Source organism: Apus apus, chromosome 3, assembly GCF_020740795.1.
Source record: "Apus apus isolate bApuApu2 chromosome 3, bApuApu2.pri.cur, whole genome shotgun sequence".
Classification (NCBI taxonomy): Eukaryota; Metazoa; Chordata; class Aves; order Apodiformes; family Apodidae; genus Apus; species Apus apus.
In genome coordinates this window covers 43,710,183-43,727,531 of record NC_067284.1, presented here as the reverse complement: position 1 = coordinate 43,727,531, position 17,349 = coordinate 43,710,183, and the positions used below count along the sequence as shown (strand labels likewise).

The 17,349-nt window shown below is 41.5% G+C and overlaps 1 protein-coding gene across 4 annotated transcripts in view; it reads right to left on the bottom strand.

The window, feature by feature from the left end:
• KIZ (kizuna centrosomal protein) overlaps positions 1 to 17,349 on the bottom strand; it is a 46,648-nt gene that overhangs the window by 6,108 nt on the left and 23,191 nt on the right. For 3 of the 4 annotated variants that reach the window (XM_051614324.1, XM_051614325.1, XM_051614328.1), the window contains exons 9-12: positions 17,023 to 17,173; positions 13,437 to 13,596; positions 12,363 to 12,428; positions 3,385 to 3,484 (exon numbers count right to left, since the gene is read on the bottom strand). In XM_051614324.1, the coding sequence (XP_051470284.1) occupies positions 3,385 to 3,484; positions 12,363 to 12,428; positions 13,437 to 13,596; positions 17,023 to 17,173 (477 nt within the window). The remainder of the gene's footprint in view (positions 1 to 3,384; positions 3,485 to 12,362; positions 12,429 to 13,436; positions 13,597 to 17,022; positions 17,174 to 17,349) is intronic. The other variant, XM_051614327.1, reaches the window with a different exon arrangement.

The following is a 17,349-nucleotide window of genomic DNA, read 5'->3' as shown; positions in this document are numbered from 1 at the left end:
GCGGGCCCGGCCTTAAACATCACCCCTGAGAATAATTAAGAGGATGAGTTATAATCTGCCAACTTTTATTTGCATATCATTACATCTGTGTTTGGTAAAGGCAGCTTTTGACTAAAAAACAGCCTTCAGAGACCAGGTGGGATTACTTCCAGAAGACAAATTAATCAAAGTTTAAAATACTTTACACTGTGTTTATGGCCTGACAAATTACAACTGTTCTTTGGTTCACAGTCGATAATGCATCTTTAATCTCCAGATTATTTTGCAACGAGACAGAGCAAACAAGTCCAAGAAAAATAAACTGCCTGCATAAAAAAAAAAATTAAAAAAAAATAATCGGGAATTACCCAGGAAGCTAGTGACCTCCACTGGCTACATCCCTCGGTACAGGGCCAGGGAATGCCACACACAGCGCCTGCTGCCTGTTCTTGCCCAGAGACTCGCTCCTGACTTCTGATACCTTTTCCTCTAAGTAACTGTCTAATACAACGTGCTCTTTTCTGCTGAAAAACACTAACTCTCCACACGAAAGCTGCCTCTCTGTGTGGGTAAATACTGCCTCAGTGAAGTAAATAAAGCCAGGAAAAAGTAGTTTTATAGCTGAACCTGGAGCAGGACAGTATTTGCAGGAGAAGAGGAAGCTCTGGCATGCACCTCGGAACAAAAGGGAACAAGTGGTCTTTACTCAGAGAGCAGCTTCCTATTAAGACTCACTCCTTCGTACATTATGCCTTTCATCCCCACTCAACCACAAAATGATTTTGCTGTAGGAAATACAATGGCAGAAAAAGATTTACATTGAAAGAATCTTTAATAATAAACTGTTGCAGATCTGCCTACTTCCCCATGATTTATAATACAATAAACATCAGATTCTATTAAGTCTCATGCACTGAAGACATGCACTGAAAAACCGAATATGAAAGCCCTCAATTCTTCCCGTCTCCAGTACCATAATAGTGAAATGAGCATGTATAAATGTGCTAAGAGTATCTCTTTGCATCTTTTATTGCTTGTGTGTATTAATCTGTAAAGCTTATTAAGAAAGTCATTGCTATGCAAAGCAGCACCCAATCTCTTTCTCTTGCTTTTCAACAGAGCGCAGTGTTTAGCCAATAGGACCAGTCCCCTGCCCCTCATTCGGCATTCATAACATGCAACATTTGCACAATGTATCTCTCAAAGGCTGCTGAATAGAAAGCCTTAATACTCATGTAAACAACTGCAAACCAATTACTTAATGAATCAGGCCCACACATAATGAGGTGCCAGACAAAGAGCTATAAATGCATTTTTGCACCCGGGCCTCTGCTTTAAAGTAAAATCCCTCAGCTGTAGTTTGGGCTTAACTGGCACATCATAATTATTGTCTGGAGGACATCAGAGGAAGCCTTTTTTTTTTTTTAATTTAGGTCCAGCAGGGTCTTTTGCGAGGTCACTCATCAGCTCAGTGACAAAACACAGCAAAGAAGAATTTATAAAAAGTACCAGCGCAGCGCGACGCAGTTATGTTTATTCTCAAGTAGTGGGTTTCGAGACCACTTGTGAAAGCAATAAAGCCCGAGGAGTGACTGCAGTAAGTGGAGCGCTCGAATGGGAGCGGCGAAGGAATCGCACAGCCTCCGGGCCGCCCGCTGTCCCTCCATCCTTCTCACCATTGCTGCTGCTCCCCGGCTTTGCAGAGCCCCAAAGCAAGGGCTGTTCATAAACCTTGTGTTTAGAAGGCTGCCTTGGTTTTGACTCTTTCTTAGCGAACGAACTTTAAGCCCTCACAAGAGATTTTTTTTTTTTTAATTTTAAAGCAGCATCGTTGTGTATCGTGCCCTTGCTTCTCAGCATTGAAAGGCATGAAAATACAGGGCAGAGTGAAAGATTTTTAAATCTATTGTAAAGAACTTGGAAAAAAACCAACAAAACAACAAAAAACACCCCTGTATGCCACATGAACAGCATCTGAAAGATGCAGAAGTCACCAAATGCAAGCAGGGCAACATCCAAGGGGGAAAAGCTGGGAGAGTTTTTTATTTAAATTTTAAAAATTGTTAAATTTTAAATTATACACATTTTATTCAGCTGCTTAGCAGTGATCCTGTAAGCAGGTTCTTCAGGGCCCGATCCATCTCTTCCAGCTGCTCTGGGTTTCAGCAAGTGGCCAAAATTTAAATTGATCTATAGGAGCACCCTGGCATTTCATAGCAGTAGATAGTGTGATTTGGAACATTATTAAGTTCCAGGAAATTTAAAAAGAAAAAAAACATAATAGTTTGAGCACAAGACTGTAAGAATTAATCCTGAAGAAAAGCATGAATGTCACTCATCAGTATTGTATTACGGCTTGTCTTTATTTACTGTACTTGAAGAATTACAGTAATACTGTTATTTTCACACAAAATACAGAACACCACTTGTGAAACTGGAATTGTCTCATATCAGAACTGACCTCATCAATAACTGCATAGAAAAAGCTATGGAAAGATAGCAATGCTGTATAATCAGGAGTTAAAAATTTATCAGAATGCTTTAAGTCCTCCCCCAAGTGCTGTTGATGGCAGCTTTCAGAGCAGGAGCCGCACATGGCTCTGGCACCCACTTGCCAGGCTGATAAGGATCTAAAGCCAAGCCAATACTGCATGAGATGGCCATGTTATAGCCTATTTTCTGCTGCTTCTTGACCACTAATTTTATTGCTGCTGTTTGATTATCATTCCATGCCAATGCAGAACACAAGGAACATCCAGCAGAACCACTCAGGGACCCAGAGGGAAGTGCTGCAGTTTAAAATAAAGCAGAACTAACCCACACACAAGCCAACTTTTTCTGTTTGTTTTGTTGGTTTTTTTTCAAGAACAAACTGCACCCTTTAGGTACATGCAAGGTCATTAATTAAACATACTCAGACTGAAAGCAAGAAAGGTGTGTTATAAATACCCCAGTATCAAATACAAGCACTGCCCCCCTAACCCTCAGCCCAAGAAAAGCGCTATCCAGTTACAGCTAGTTTACATCTCAGATACACAGAGAAGAAACGCACCACTTTATTTCTTCAAGACTTTATGTTTTATGCCTGCCTCTCTCCTGACAACTCCCATTGTCTGGCCCCTGAGTAGCCCTACTGAGAGCAGCTGTACACGCTAATTTGTGGTTCACTGAGATGTCAATTGAGTCTTAAAATGAGAAAACAACAGCTGCAAAACAATACTTGGCTTTGGCACAAATATTTTCAAAGGTGTATCAAAGTTTAAGATGTTTTATCAGATAAACATAAATACTAAAATTCGTGTCTAGGTCAAGTGAAAAGTAAAATAATAAGAGCTTCAGGCATTTTCTGTCGGCGTTTCTCATGCCACAAAAGCATTTCAAATGTTAAAGGATTTAACAATTTACCTTGAGAAGGGAAGACTTCTTTCATTTGATGAAGAACTACTTTCCAATTGCATTTCTTGGTTTTCTTTTGCTTTGGAACCATCATTGCCAATATCCAAACCTGTTAAGTAAAAACATGAAACAAACTTTCACATAACGATGCTGGACCTTACATCATGCAGACCCTGGCAAACAAATCCTATTTTTGAATAGATGCACGTAACGACCACAGTCTTAGTCTGATGACAAAGTCTACAGGAGCACACACCCCGCAGTCATCGTATCTGCCTCAAGATTGTTTGCTCGTGATTCAGTGGAAATTAGTTAAAAATACAGAAAGCAAGACTCCCTTGTTATCAATTAAGTTAGCTGACAATGACGTCTTGTGAATAGGGAAATTTTTCAACATTTTAACTCACTTCGGGAAAAAAGAGCAAACACCGAGCTACTCCAGAGCTGTATTACATCATGGCAACTTTAAGCAAAACTTAATAGATTTCTGGGGTCTTTTTATTATTTTTTTTTTTTAGCCCTGAGTTCTCATTTACTTATATTAATCAGGAAACAAGGTTATTTTTATTCTTCTTTCCCTTAAATTTAGATTATTTTGGATAGCTACAGTTCTTTTAATTATTGTTTGATACATCAGTATTTTTAACCATTCTGTTGAAACAGCTGCATTTGGGAGACAGAAATCTCAGGATTTTTTACTTGAAAAGCCAAACACCCAACTATTTCAGAATCTTTTATCCACGTTTTCCTTTCTTTCCTTCTCCTCCTATCCCCGCCCCCCCCCCCCCCCCAAACCCTGGCTCTGTGTATCTCATTTCCATTCTGTAGAGACTGATTTAAAGGGAAAAAAGAGGAAGAGGTAAATGGATTCATTCACTGGAATTGTACAATTGCTCATCTTTGTACTCATTTCCAAAGAACACGATGCTCAAGTACAAATCCCACTTTAAAAGGCTACTTTGCATATATATATAGCACTGAGATGATAAACAAGCTCTGATTGTTACCAACTTCTTTCCAACCCAGGACAATTTAGTATTTCTGTACATCTTGGACAGTCCTACTTTCTAGCTGGCCATGCACATTACCAGCCTGCTGGGGCAGACCACACCACTCTGCACTTGGATTTCAGGGGCTCAGACCCTGCTCAGCCTCAGGCCCTTCTAACAAGGCGCAAAACATCTGACTGGCTCTGGAATCGGCAGAGCCCAAGCACAGGAGCTGCAGTGTAGCAGCATGCTGCTTGCAGAGCAGAGTCTGACCACTTCCCAGAGAACACACAAAGGAAAAGAAACCAAGAATGGGAGGGGAAAAAAATAGAAAAGGGAAAAAAGGGGACTCCTTCCCTCCTTCCTTACTCCCTTCTCTACCTTCCCTGTGACGCACGTGTGCGGAAGAGAAAAGACCTGCAGAGATCACAGAGGGAAACCTGGACGAAAGGCTGAGCAATGTGGGCATGCACTGAGAAACCACTGGCCACAAAGGAATGAGTATTTTGTACAGTAGCTTTATTTGCTTTCCCTCATTTAATCTGATTAGGTCAGAACTCCCAGAAACTGCTTTTCACTCCAGCAGTAAAGCACTTAACATAGGTGTCTTTTTCAGGACTTCCCATGCACGGATTCAAACCACAACACACAAAGTGGTTACTTTTTTCCTCCTCCCCAGCTACAAGAGGTTAGAGTTTCCAGAGCAGATGGTAGCCTCAGAGGGCGTCAAGCATGCTGGCTAAGCAGCTGAACCCCATGTATGCTCCTCAAAGCCTTCTATTTATTTGAGGCTAAGACTGGGAGCCTCAGCCTGAGCAGGGATCCAATACTCAGCTTGCTGTTGATGGGGTCCCCTCAGCAGGAACATTTCTGTAGATGTAGGGGAGTACTTGTACCTGTGCTGAAGTAACTTTCTTTGTTGCTGCTGGATGCTCTTCCCATCCCTTGAGGCAGTGACATGGAGCCCATCTTTGATCCATGTGTACCCACCACACCTTTCCAGTTGGCATTAAAGTCCACGTCTTTGCCAGGTCTACCAAAACTTGAGTCTGGACGTGGTTTTGCATACATACCAGCCCCAGAAGATGGCTCCCCCAAGCTTTCTGTGCCTGCACTGGCTCCCCTTCCTTCACTACATCAAACACACAAACTACTTGTTCTTCACCTTTAAGACCCTTCAGAGCCCAGCTTTGCCCTACCTGTCAATTATAATACAATGCTGGGCTATCAATCCCCTCTTCTGCCTTAATTACACCAGACTACCTCACCAATTAGTCTGGTCCTTCCCCTCGAGCATTCCGTGTGCCAACTTACCTCCTACATTCCCTACAATTGGGAGATCCTTCTAGGAACTCCTAAGCCCATCAGCTCACTCTGTTGAAAAGCCCACCATTGTGATTCATGCAGGTTGCTGTGCCCACAAAGTGCCTGACAATTCATAAGTGGTCAGCGTGCAGGAACTGCTGCTTTGTGTGCTGAGCAATCACCTGGCTCTTACCTCCTCTTACCCCACTCATCCCCTTAATCCCTGTGCCTGCAACATGTCCCTGTTCTAAGTCGGTGGAAAGGAAGAGCCTCAGTCACAGATGTGCAGCACTGACCCACAAATCCAGCCCAACCTGGGCAATACTTGCTTGGCCTGTGTGAGAAAGCACAAGCAACTGATGCAAGGTACAGTGCAGAGAAGATGCAAGAAATACACTGCTAGGAGAGAAAACCCTTGGGCATCTGAATGAACTGAATCATGCCACAAAACCCTTACATAGATCAGTGTATTTCCTTGATAAAACTGATGGTCGTGTTTAAGGTTAAATGCAACTTAGTTAAAAAAAGACACTTTTATTCTGGACATATTATGTGTGTGTTTCTGTCATTTGTTTTACCCAAAGCATCTACTTTGCCATGCTGTAACAGCCAAGCACACTGTCCCTATTGCAGTCTGGGGACAGCCAGAGGCACGCTGTGCTGAAACACAAATACACATTTTTCCCTAAGCACACAGCAGAACACAACAGCCCTGGTAAGAAAGATGAACCTAGTGGAGAAGGGGCGAGGAGGGAGGGGGGGAAAAAAATGGGTTTAGACCATGAGCATGTGGACCAAAACCCCTAGATAAAAAACTGCAAGCACCATAGAAATCTTTCAGTAGGGAGCAGCAGGGCTGGGAGGAGTGCTGCGGGCTGAGACAGCATTGCTGTAGAGCAACAGCTCCCCACAGCATCTTCCCAACACCTCCTGGGCTGTACTGGGGCTCTTGAAAAAGCACCTCTCCCTTACCATAAATTCTTGCTACACTGGGTAAAAGACAGCTGCCATCTGCTTGGTGTTGTCCTCCTGAACAGTTTCCGGAAGGGATGGCCTCACCACAGCACCAGCTCTGCTGTTCCACAGACAGTCCAGGAGCAACACAGGGGTGAAACTACCCAGTTTACTTAGTCTGAAGGGCCAGCCTGTACTGCACAGACACAATGGAACAAGCTTGATAAAACTGTTTTTAAACTGCAATTGGGATGTTAATGATGGGAATTTCTTAATCCAATCCTTTGAGCAATACTGCAGCAGAAGGAAAGCTGGTGTGTCCCAGACACAGCTCTCCTCACACTTTTTACCTAGGTATTGCTCCCTTCACTCAGAACTAGCAGAGGATCAGCAATATCACTGTTCATTAAAAAACTCCCTGCTTTTCAACTGTGAATTAAATGTGCAGTCAGCATGAGTCAAAGTAGTTTTTGCAATTTTGTTCTGAACAAAATGGGTATTGTTTTCTTCACTAGCCAACAATTCCAGGAAAAAAACATTGTTGCATAATGAACCACTATCATTTTGTTCTGCCAAACAGTTAAAGCCATCTTTAACCCAGAACATACTGTACCAGCACAGAACTGGAGAGACTTCTTCTATGCATTCCCCCTATAGCCTAGGTTGCAGCATCTGTCAATTTATAGACAAACATCTCAGCAGCTAAAAAAAAGTGATATGATGTAATTTTCTGCAAGTGAAGAGATAAGAAGGCTCTTGGTGTCATACTTGCATCACTTCTATCCTGCTAATTGCATTACCTCTCACAGAAGAGGAAGCCCATGCTTCCTAAACATGAAAACCAGCATTAAAGCCCTTCACTGCAGCTACAGTCCCAGCATAGGAAAATCATCTGCAGGCACCTCTACAAACCGTCTCCAAGCGCTTGACTTGGCCTGTCTAGAAACGGGAAACGTAATCCACAAGGTTGCTGGTTTCTCAGATGCAGACTAGGAAAACATGTAGCCTGTACAGTTTGTAAGCAAAACTTAAGTCTTCAACCTGAGCAACAAAGCACATAAGCAAGCTGTAGGAGCAGTATAGTAGGTTATGCTCTGGTGAGAGAAGAGTAAGAGCAGTTTGTATGCCACTCAAAGCTATAAAGACCTATCATCCATTACTTACAATAATAATCAATAATTGCACATGCAAACAGAGGTAGTTGGAGGGCAAAAGACTCCAGTGCTTTCACAGACTCAACCCAGACACATATTGGCCTCTTCCTCCCATATGCAAGCGAGAGCTTATGCCAAAAGGAACTTTGCTTTTCCTGTGTGTTTTTAACACCAATAAAACAGTTAGCAGCTTGGGTATTTCAGCTGCCACTGGACTTCAAAGTTAATAATGCCTTGAAAGGAATATTATCAGGATCTGCTGAGCCTGCAAGCTGTGCAGCTTCACAGTTACCTTGGCAATGGTTGTTGCATCCACATTCAGAAGTCCTGGTAGGTCTGGGCTGCCATGCTGCTAGAGCAGTATGTACCAAACCAGAAAAATAGTTCCTGCCCAGAGGAACTTTACATCTGCACAAGCTCCTTCATCACATTACCACTAATTACTGCCCTTGCAGATCATCTACAAAGAGTTATGCAGTATAAAGGTGGGCTGTCAGCTGGCATGCCACTGCAAGCACACAGACAGCTGCAGCACATGCTTCTGGCTCAGGACCAGAGGTGTGAGCACCGGCTGTATATGGGCTCTTAAATGCACTGATTTCCCTTGTGATAAAGCAAAAATCCTGCATACATGGAGAAGATAAAGGCTACCTGCTACTCTGACAGAAGGATGTGCTCTTCAGAGTGCAAACAGATGAAAAAAACCTCCCAATTAAACACTACAGTAACCAGAAGTAGGTCAAATACTAACAAAGATCTCCCCACTTCTTTTAAAATGGAAAAAAAATAAGAGGATAAAAACTCTAATCATAATAACACAGCAATGTGCAATGTTCTTCTCTCAAGAGCATATGCCTGGATGACCAGTGGACTCAGGAGATCCCAGTGGAGCAAGCCAACCAGTGAGAATACCTTCTAGAAACCGTTGCCCCTGTCTGAAGACTGAAGAAGAATTTTCACCCAGAATTCATAACCATAAAAAGACTGAGGTCTTTCAGGAACTCGAGTTGAGCAGCATAAAATATCACTGCAGTAGGTAATCCAAACTGATTTAAGCAAAGCATACAATCTTGCACAGTCCCAAGGTAGTGCTGTCAGACCACAACAGCAGCAGCAGCCATGTACAAACTTTTTTTTAACAGTAGTTGCAAATGGGTTGATATCAAATGAAGTGAAAAGTTGGACAGACTTATTAATCCCTTTATTAGTGCATCTGAGTGGAACCTCAGGAACCCTTTAACTCCATGCTCAAAGGAGGACCTCACTGGGAAGGACGTGTGGGCGTGGGAGAAGTGTTCGCAGGATTATTGGCTTATTAAGGGTAACCTAAAGAGAAAACCAGAATTGAATTTGTGCCCTTTCATTTCTCTTAATGATATAAGAAGAGCATCTAATTGTTTTCTTCTTAAGAGGGTTTTTCCTCCTTATTTCTATGTTGGAGATTTTATACCTGGAGAGTAGCTGGAAGGTGACACTCAAGATGTTGTGAATGTGAAGCCTGGTGAGTGGAAAAGTAATGCCATCTTTATTCAAATGCTTTACAGCTTTAACATCTGTTTAAATCAAATACATAAATGAAGGCTAAGGAGAGAATCCGGTTCTGTTAAAGATTTAACAAACATGGCCCTTCAATAAAGTCATCAGTTTCCTACTCATAAATGAAACTCTTAAACAGCCATCCAGCAAAACAAGAAATAATGGATTTTATCCTTTTTAATCTCCCATTATTCGTCTTCCTCAGGAACAGCAGAAAAGCTGAACAATTTCTTTTACATGTCTTCCCACAATAAAAGCCAAAGCATCCATGAAGAAAATGAGAACAAGCCCACATATTCTTACATAACCTGGTAGAAAATAAGATTGCTAATAATAGCTAACTCCTCTCTGGGTGAGACCATACACAAAATGTAATCCTTTTAAAGTCAATTATCACAACATTGCCTTCCACAAGCTTAGGACAAGGCTCTAGGAAAGAAACCATCTTTATGCAAGGAGCTCCCCTGGCCCCACGCCCTTAGCTGACTACAGGTTGGAAAAGCTCACAAGTCCTGCAGGGATGGCAACAGCTCAGCAAACCTTTCAGTCCAAGCCTCTGTTTTGAAGAGCTCTAGGTGAAGTCAGCCCTTGCAGAAGCAGTTTCAGGTACCAACACCAACTGTCTCTAAGGGACATCCAACATCAGGCCAGCTACCATTCTAAAGCCCTTTTCCCCAAAGCCACATGGCTGTCTCCTTCCTTTCCTACAGGCCTTAAAGAAATCACGCAAATATTTCTGGAATATTACAATAAACATTTCTGTAACAGAAGCAAAATAAAAAGAAACCAAAATGAGTGAAGCATTTGTAAAGCACAGAAGACTGGAAGCATATCCACCCAGGTCTCACAACAAAGTCGATCAAAACCCAAGAGCCCCAAGGCTTCCAGTATTTTAAACCAACACTTAAAGTCCTTAAAGAATGCACCAAGTACTAAAAAAAAAGAAAAAAAGAAAAAAAAGAAAAAAAAACAACCAAAATTTGTATCCCTTAAGCTTAGGAAAAGTTGTCAGCAAAATGGTAACATATAGAATGGAAATTAATTATCAGCTCATCTAAAAACACAAAGCCAAATCCTCAAACAAGTCCTTTAAGCCCAAAAGACAACACACAGAGATACTGCCTCTATTTCTGGCACAGAACAATTTCAGAGCTCCAGGGCCACAGTCTACAGCAAATAATGATGAGCAAAAAGGAAAAAAGCGACAGGCTGGAAGGGCGAGGAGCCAGAAGAGAACAAGAAGCCCAGAGAAGATCATGGGCTGAAGATGAATCGCATCTGAAAGGAGCAACTTTGCTTTCAAGTGAGATGTGAAAAGCCTCACTCCTAGAGACAAGATGACCACTGGCTACTGGAAACATGCTGCAATAACACAGTAAATAGAGCAGACTCAAAAAACAGACTTTAAACTGACCTTACTGGTTTCAGTGTTTAGGCTACAGAGAGCTTCTCAGGATTTTTACATATAGGAAGAATTAGTATTTGCATGCCTGTTCAGTTAGAAAGCTATGGGAGAAGTAAGGGAGGGAGATGTCTACCAGGGCTTGGCTTTTGACCAACTGACATCTAACACAGAAATCAGTCGCACAGACTGTTGGGGTCCCCAGCAGGAAAAACTGCAATACAGCAGTTCCTGATAAATGTGCATTTAAAATTTTAGCTAAAACAGGACTGATAAATTATAAAATTCAGTGTGGGGAGAAACAAACCAAAAGCATTGGCAGCTACAGAGATCACAATTCAAGAGCTGGTAGTCTCCTTAAAAAAATTAAAATATTAGCAGTGATGGCATTAGTTGGAGAGAGTTACACTCATTCCTGACACTGTTCTTGCTGGCACTCCCTGAAGTTCAGGGAGCTTAAATTGCAATCCTCAAATTTGAATCCTCTAAAGTTACAAAACAAATTGAACCAATCCCAAGATATGCAAAATTTTAGATTAATTTTCAAATAGGAAGCGTGTTTTGTTTCATTAAAAAATATTTAAGTGGCTTTTAATTCCTCTGAAAATCAGTGCAATTCATGTTTTAAAATACACTGCCACATGTGATTGAAGGACATTTTAAGAAGCACGAAAACAGAACACATTCAACTCTCTAGAAAAAAATAAAATTAAGTTTTATTGGGCTAACATAGGAATATTATTGCTGCAGTATAATTCAGGAATAGAAGAAGAACATTTTTACATTTCAGCTGCAAATTAGGCTCAAAAAGCAGCAGAGGAAAACCTCTATAGAGAAATGAATTGCTCTCTGAAAGACAGGCTATTTTGAAGCCATAAAACAGCAGAAAAGCAACAAGCAAGCGTTGCATAAGCAGATGCCCTCACACCTTTCTGTCAGAGTACACACCTGCATAAATAAACGTTTAGCCAAACATCAAAATTTATAAGGAAGCAACCCACCACTTTACAAAATCAGGCAAAAGCAAATTGAGACTCATTGCAGAGAGTCCTGCCCTGAATACTAATGTGTTATTGATACCCCAGGACGGAAACGCAGCGACATCTCGGGTTCCTAAGCAAGCCTCATACATCTGCTGCAGCAGGATCTGAACATGTCTTGATAAAACCTTATTGCTAAAAATTTTGTGTTATCAGGCAGCTTTTGTAACAGAGGCAAAGGCACAGATTCCCAGCTAGCAGGGTTTTTCCCTCTGCTTATTCTAATGATACACATTCAATTACTTGAGAAAAGAAAAGAACCAAATCAGAAACATCTGTAGTTTGCCATATAATTACTGGATCTTCCCCATGGAGACTGACCTTTGTAACACTGATACAGGGACCCGAAAGGCTAAATGACAGGATATTCACATGGTTTATACGTATAACATGATTACAAGGAATTAAACAGGCGCTGTTATTTTCCATCTTGGTTTATATTAACGTAAGCGTGGAGTTTCTGATCTTATGTTTAATCTTTGCACTCAGTATGTAGTAGCTGAATTTGCTCACTGTTAGTGGAGCCAAATCACTGAAATGCCATGTTTTGATTACCTAATAAAGTTGAATACTGGATTCAAGGTTAATATGCAGCCATTACTTTTACCTGTAATAGGAATCTTTTCGACCGCGCTTTCTTCCTTGCTCTCATCTTCACACCAGCTTGTGACTTCTGGATGTGAACACATCATAATGAAACATTTCAAAGTTGCAGTGATCAGACTGGTTTGTTTGCTTTTAAGCCCCACTCCCTTTAATTTCTCACTTTTGTTATCTCTTGTTTATTGATCTAAACTATCCATTACCGTTCTTAAAAGAGGCGCCTACTGTGAACTTCCCTCCCATGCGAGGCTACCCTGCCTCTCTGTAGCTTCCAGAGAAAAAGGACAAGCTAACTAAATGTCTTAAATTATTTAAGACCCAATGGGATTTAGGAAACAAACAGCCCACAGTAACTCTGCGATCTCATCCAGCAGCAGTAGCGTAGATCATACCAACTGAGGAAAATTCATTTAAATCAAAGTCCCCGTCTCCTCTGTGGATAAAAGTCCTGTGAATTTAGGAGGCCTCAAGCAGTTTGTTTACACGTGCTGTGTACAGAGCATTGCAACCTAATTGCCTGTCTCTTCCGGACTTTGATGCAAGGGATGCTCTGAGAGCAGACTGAGGCAAGTTGCCCTCGCCAGTTATTACACCGGGCTAATATATTGCTTCTTTATCTCAAGAAATTAACTGGGTTTTCACAAACGTGTTCACCTTCCGAGCTCTGAAACAGCTCCGTACACCTTTCTCAGCATGAACCCTTTTATTTTTGAATTTTTTTTTTCTGCAGTCTGGCTTTATAATAAAAGGCAACAAATATATTCCCCAATTTCTAAATGGTAGGCATCTTTTAAATACGTGCACACCTATAGATCTGTCTTTGATAGCGGCCGCATGGCGCGCTTTTCTAATCCTCCAGAAAAAAAATTGTCTGAATAGGCACCACTCATTTTAAGAAATAACAAGAATGACAAGTGATCCTGAGGTATTTAGGAAAATCCGATGACGTTCATCGCAATTATACTTTAATTCACTGGTTGCTATAGTACAGCCTCCAGCAGATCTGGATGGAAAATACGTGTACTCAGAGAAGGACAGGAATGTTGAGTGTGCAGCTGGACCTTTTAGCACTTGTTACCTTGTTCTCCTGCACCGTCGAGCTGGGGAGCATGTGTTTCCTGAGTTACTGCCCTGCTGTCATTGGGGATCAATGGCAAGCTGCAAGATGATTCATTACTCTGGATAGATGACTTATCCCCACACTCTTCTGGAAGGACCTCTCTCAACAACGATGGAGCCTGCAGCATTAAAAAAATAAAAATAGCTGCAGCCCAATTATCCTCCGTCTTGAGCGTTTCCCGACATACATTTAGGCTAATCTGTACTCCATGGAGTAATCCATTTCCAGGGTGTTTCTGTTAGATGTTAAGTTACCTCCGAGTTAAATCAGCATGAGTTCAGGAATTGCTTTCTGCCTCTAAGTAATACTCTTAATAAATACTCTTGAAATACTCTTAATAACTAGGTTTTCTGGAAAATCTCAGTATTCCCCATCTCACACATTCAGAGTAAGCAAAACAGAGGGGTATACTGAATACACAGCAACAGACTGAAATCTCTCCATTTTAGGCATGCAGAAGTAAGGCAAGTTAACCCACAACTACAGACAAAAACACCACCAAGCCCCATGAATCCAAAGACAGAGAATTCGATGCACAGCTTGCCCAAGCCAGCGACAGCCAGGCATGGGTCTAATTTTAATCCATGTTATTCCTGCATTTTTGTAAGGTTTGCTCTCTCCTGCCTGGGCACACAGCCCTCTGCAGCAGCACTATTTAGACCTCCATAGTTACACAGATTTTACATGCAAAAAATTAAGTTGGAAGCCAGTACCTTCACGGGGAGCTGAACATACTATGAATACAGCTGAGTTAAGAGGAGGCTTATAATAAAGCAAGCACTTCTTTGGTTACCATTCACCTGTGTGGAAAGTACTGCATGCTGTTTCATAAAGCTCTTGGAGAGCAGAATTCCTCCTTCCTGGCATTTATTATTTCACAAAGAGCAGCAAAGACTTTCTGGGCATCCTTCGCATCTCTTCTTGCAGGGTGTTCCCCTCAGTTTTATTTTATAACACAAAATACAGACTTGAATCTTTAAAATCTACTAGATTTTCTGCTCTTTTCATCTCATTACTTAATAAAGCAATTATTTAATAAGAGAATAAGCCTTTTGCAACTAAGACCAAGATCTCAGAGAACTCCAGGTTTCATAAGTTATTTTCTATGTACTGGCCTAAGAGCATGGAACAGCTTCAAGTCAAAACATTTTTGACTCCTGAGAAAGTTTTCTTCTCCTGCATCTGCCCTCTCCTCACTAATCCATATTTACTCAGGAACACAGAATGGCAACTTTGCAGTCTTAAGCAAACAGCTCATCACATTTTTTCTTTCTAGTAAACTTATGTATGGGAAGTTACCACACAAAATGGATGCAAGCAAGCTGCTACTTAATTAAAAAAAACAACAACAGATTTTAAGTCTCATTTTCTGCATGTGAAGAATGCCTTAAGTTACAGGCAGGGTTGGGAAATGTTTACTATTGAAATAAATTACTTTCCATGTAGCAGTTTATCTCAGTGTGGATTTCTCATGCCATAAGTACTTTGTTTAACTATCTGCAGTTAACTATCAGTTAGCACCTAAATAGGCATGAACCACCACCATTGAATATAAGCAATCAATGTAAACTTTAACACAGTCATTAACCCAGGAGGATTCCCACCAGGAGAACCAAATCTCAGCATTCAGAGTCACAAGGACCAAGGCAACTCCAGCATGGCTGACATCTCCAGCATGGCTGACATCTCCATTAGGGTGTGAAGATACCGAATATGCTGCATGAGCCTCACAGGTCTAATTTTACTGAAGTGTAACTAAGCTGAAAAGGGCCCTGGATGCCACAGCTTCCACAGCTAGCACATTGCATTCCTACCACACCAGCCCCCCATGGCTTGCCCATGTCCACAGGAACAATACCCCATTTTCTTAACAGCAGTAATGGGAGAGAACCCTGAGAGAAGAAAAAAACTGAGAACATAAAACAAGACAAAAAATTAGTGTTGGAATGGGTGAGATGCTGAAGGCAGTGGTGGAGGTGGACCTGCTGCTGGTCAGACTCTGTGGACCACAGGTGCTGATGGGAATGGAGATGGCAGACGTGCCAGGTCTGTCTGTATGGTCAGGAGCTCAAAGGCTCTGCCTGAACTTCCCCCCCACACTGCCTGGTTGTACAGGACCATTGTCCACTGGGGTTCTTGCCAGATCTTTAAGGCCTCAGAGAGGTAAGTCATCAACATGGGCCAAAAATTCAAACTTTGGAGTAAAAAATATTGAAGATCCATAGATGCGGATCACTTATGAGTTCACTACGACATTACAAACATCTTTCTAGTAAAGCAACTGTTCCTATACATGCATGCTGTGTCATTTATATTGATCCTGTTTTGTGCAACCTGCTTGGAAATAAAGTATTTCAGAGTAGGGGACACATCCTGGCAGTACAAATAACGGGCTGGATCCACTTAATAGGTAATATAAATGTTGAATGCATACATGTGGGCCACAGTATCGTGTAGCAGTCAACAGATTATTACTGCATATACTGCATTACCTGTAAAGCTCATGTTACTGAGCTTTGACTTTGTTCTGGTGACAGATAAACAAATACCAAACAAATTTATAATTGCATGTAAAAACTTTCACAATGATGCAGTCCTTGCTGATCTCTTCTGCTTGCCTGAACATTTTAAGGACAGAATACAAATTACTTAACCACATACAGAATAAGAAGTTACCCTGGCTGTAACTGAAAGTGTACAACTGACTAAAATGTTACATCTTCATTACTTGCCTCAAATGCTATTTAAACTAGAATACAGCAAAGCAGTTCAAACTGTTCTTTAATTTGTCATTAAAAATTAAAGGAAAAATATTTTCTGCAAATATTTTTTGGAGTGGAGCACAGGGTCAGCTCACGACCAGTAGGCTGCCTGGCAGACCTCCTGGTTGCCTCCCTAGGGGCACAAGCAGCCAGCTGAGTTGGAGGCAGCAGGGATCAGAGCCTTGCCCTCCCCACACTGGCTGCTCAGGGTTTGCAGCAGAAGAGATCAGGGCACTCATGGGTCTACTGAATACCAACTTTTATTTTCTTTTTTAAAGAATTAGTTTATAACCTTTTGTATTTTAAAAAATGAGCATGCTGCTATTTGTAAAATGCTTTGTGTATTCGCTGTAGCAAACATAACTCTGTTTTAAAAAAATAAATACATCATTCATGATAAAAAGCTACTAAGCCACAGAGAAAGACAGATGATATAAGCCTTGTGATAAATTTGCACCACAGCAAATCTGTGAACTTGTTTAAATAAATAACTATTTTAAAGGGTGAAAAACAGAAAGGCTCCTGGAGATGTTAAAGGGACTGTTTCTCTAGTGGGATGAAGAGCTGTATGTGTTTGCCTCAGGACAACTGAAAAACCTGTATTCTCTCCTTACCCAACTCCTAACTGTCTCTGAGGCCGATTAACACACACAGACTGCTTGTCATTCCCTCAAAGCCCACCCACCTGATCGTGATAGTGACACAGGGCCTGCCTCACCTTAATGGTGCAAATTACCTTCTAGGTGTCATTGCTTTAGATATGATTAGATGTAAGTGCCAACCTGCCCGTCCTGTGCCTTGTTGCTGGAAACCAGCAGGCTTTCAAACATCTCTGCCACTTCTTCCGTGAGCTGAACCTGGTGACTTTTCAAGAAGGAGGCATGGTTGCTCAAGCAAGTCCGCAGCATGTCCACATCCCACTGCCGGTCTGGCCTGAGAAACAAACCCAGGCACCGTTAGCGAGGCACCTCACGTACATGAGACTCACACAGTGCCACGTTATGCATTTATCTGGACAAACAAGTCAACATGCAATGGGAAAAGCCATCACATATTTTGTCCTTCATTCCCAATTTTTCTTTTAAAAGAGCCTGAAGCGGAAAATATAA